Here is a 3,176-nt window from a genome sequence, read left to right as displayed (position 1 = left end):
GCTCACGCCCTTTTAAAATACTCATTAACACCTTTCGTTTGATACCCATATTGTACAAACGCATTCTAGAGTCACCCCTGGTCCACCTTTATGGCGATATCTCGAAGAGGCGGCCACCTATACAACTACCACCACTCCCTTTTAAACCCCTCATTAATACCTTTAAATTGTATACGCATATCGTACAAACAAATTCTAGAGTCAGCCCTGGTCCACCTTTATGGCGATATCCCTAAATGGCGTCCACCTATAGAACTATGGCCCACTCCCTCATAAAATACTCTTTAATACCTTTCATTTGATACACATGTCATACAAACACATTCCAGGGTTACCCTCGGTTCATTTTCCTACATGGTTATTTTCCCTTATTTTGTCTCCATAGCTCTCAAGAGAGTATGTAATGTTCGGTTACACCCGAACTTAACATTCCTTACTTGTTTATTTTAGATTGCCTTTTGCCATCAACCTCTATACAGTTATATTATTGCACCAAATTAAGTGTCTCGCGCTGAATCACCTTCAAGATAAATGGCTCTAGCTGAGAGTATACACTAACACACACGTACATATAAACTGACACATGCAACGCGATCTCTTGTTATTGTTTTTTTTATTTCAATGATTTGCCTATTTGAATATTTTCAAGACCGCACTCAGCTTGGTTATATCTATGAACTTATTTATCACTTTCTTTCCTTCACTTTCACTGCGCTCTGCTATCAGCGCAACCCAAATTCTAAATTTGGCCCAAATTAAAATCAGAATATTTATTTTAGTACAAATTTTACTATTTAAATTTCATTGCCATTCGGCGCGTATCATATCAGCTGCTTTCTCTCCGATCATAAACGATGCCGCATTAGTGTGCGCCGTAGGTGGGAACGGAATGATGCTGGTGTCCGCTACTCGTAGACCTTGGATGCCATGAACTTTGAGTTCATTATTGACAACACTTGTCGTATCATTTTCGGGGCCCATGCGACACGTGGCAACTTGATGATGCAAAGTGTACGAAAGTGTGCGTATAGAACAGCGCCAGTAGTCGTCGGAACTGAATTGATGTTGCTCACAACCTGGTACGGGTATAGAGTGCATGAGTGTGTCCAATTTATGCATAGCGGGTGTTTCTGTAATACGTATTGCTTCTTTAATACCTTCTAACAAAAACTGTACATCCTCCTCATTATAGAAATATTTAGGGTTGATGCGCGGCCATTCAAATGGATCTCTGTTATGTAGCCACAAACGTCCAACCGATTTCGGATGAAACTGCATAATAAGAAAACTAAAATGGTCCTGTTTCGAAATTTCTAATGGCCGATAGACTTGTTCGTAAAGTTCATCTTTAAAATTGGCTCCTTGCTTGAGTCCCGTACTTTTATCAGAGGCTAAGCTACCAGCTACTGTAATAATTTCAACATCTGGCGTATCAGCCGGTTCTTTTGAGCTTGGTACCTTCAGGAATGTGAGCGCTTCAACGCCGCCAATCGAAGAGAGCATTGTGCGCGGACTACCGAGTAAAAACGATTTCACAACAGCGGCATTAATTCCACTAACACTGGGCATGGCTCTGGTTGTATTCACAGTAAATACTGGGCCAAAGTGGCACATATGATCGTAGAGGAGTTTACCAACTGGTAGCTCTTTTACTAATGGCACATTGATTGCCTTGAGATTATCCGCTGGTCCGATTCCAGACAACATCAGCAGTTGTGGCGAATTGAAAGCACCTGCTGAAAGTATAACCTCTTTCCGCGCATGCACTTTATAAAACTTATTACGATAGCTGAGTTCCACACCAGTAGCGCGCTTTGTAATTGGATCTATTAGAATGCGCGTAACGCGCGTCAATGTCACAATATGCAGATTCTTTCTACGATAGCGTATAGGTTCAATGTAAGCGCGATAAGCACTGTGACGCCTGCCACGCAGTGTGTTGGCTTGTACGTAGGACACGCCCATTTGTGACTCACCATTGTAGTCGGTTAGCGTATGTCCCGCCTGTTGCGCGCCTTGCACGTAAGCATGCGCTGCTGGCGTACGAAATTGCACATCCTCTACGCTTAGTGGGCCTGTGTGATTATGATATGGTGAATGCTCTAAACCTTCCAAATTGGCGCTTTCTGATTTCAGAAAGTAAGGCAATAATTCCGCATATGACCAACCTTTATTTCCAGCTGCAGCCCAGCGATCAAAATCACGTTTATTACCGCGATTGTAGATCATATAATTGATAGAGCTTGTGCCACCCAAAACTTTACCGCGCGGCAAAGCACATTCATTATTATTCATACCAAAGCAAGCGCGTTTCTGTGGCGTGGACTTGTAGCCCCAGTTGGAATGTGTGCCCTGTAGAAAAGCGGCCAGCACAGGTACTTGATGGACAATACCCTCTACGCCGCCTGCCTCAATAAGATACACGCTCCATTTGGGATTCTTGGAAAGGCGATTCGCTAGCACACATCCAGCGGGGCCAGCGCCAACGATGATGAAGTCATAGCTCGCATTGCGGCGTGGAGCTATGGCGTATAGAACAAAAATTTATTATTTTACTAACAATTAGTACAAAATGCAGGGTGACATACCGTCGTTGTAGAGTGTATTTAAAAGAATATTATCCAAGCCAATACCAAGTGTTTGTCGTACATATAGCGCCTCCGATGATTGCGCGGCGCTAGGCGCCACAAGCGCGTTAACTAAAATCACAAATCTGAATAGCCAATATAATAATTCGTTCATTTCGAAGAAATTCAAAATAATTCCTTCCTCAGTCAGTAGCGTTATAGCTTTCTTAAGACACTTTTGATTTCTCCTGTCTTCTTTTGTACGCGCACTTTCGCGTTGTTCCCGCTTTGGAAATTGAGTACGTCCAAGCAACTTAAGCACTGCGCACTGAATGTCAGTGCTAAATTTGTTTAAGAAATTATTTCTTTTCTTTACTACCAGCTTGTAGATCTGTGACTGCACGCTTTACTATTGTCTTCATATATTTTTTTGGCACCTCGATGCGTTTTCTCTAGTTTATCGCCCTGCGCGCAAAATTCTTATGGCTAGCAACGACCGCTGGAATGCTTGGTGCGCACGACGAACTCACTTTTGGAATAAAACTGCCGTTGCTTTATTTAAGTGGCATTGGACTTTTCCTTGTGGCTTTGACCGTTTTAATTGTTCAA

General features: G+C 42.6%; 1 protein-coding gene across 1 annotated transcript; it reads right to left on the bottom strand.

The window, feature by feature from the left end:
• Positions 1 to 756: 756 nt before the first annotated feature.
• LOC137247925 (glucose dehydrogenase [FAD, quinone]-like) lies at positions 757 to 2,963 on the bottom strand. The gene is made up of 2 exons (XM_067778850.1): positions 2,589 to 2,963; positions 757 to 2,522 (listed from the first exon to the last, which is right to left on the bottom strand). The coding sequence occupies exons 1-2, from the start codon at positions 2,740 to 2,742 to the stop codon at positions 802 to 804; spliced, it is 1,875 nt and encodes a 624-aa protein (XP_067634951.1). The 5' UTR covers positions 2,743 to 2,963; the 3' UTR covers positions 757 to 801.
• Positions 2,964 to 3,176: the final 213 nt, after the last annotated feature.

Source organism: Eurosta solidaginis, chromosome 4, assembly GCF_040869045.1.
Source record: "Eurosta solidaginis isolate ZX-2024a chromosome 4, ASM4086904v1, whole genome shotgun sequence".
NCBI classification, from domain to species: Eukaryota; Metazoa; Arthropoda; class Insecta; order Diptera; family Tephritidae; genus Eurosta; species Eurosta solidaginis.
The sequence above is the reverse complement of the archived record's forward strand: the minus strand, read 5'-3'. Positions and strand labels throughout refer to the sequence as shown.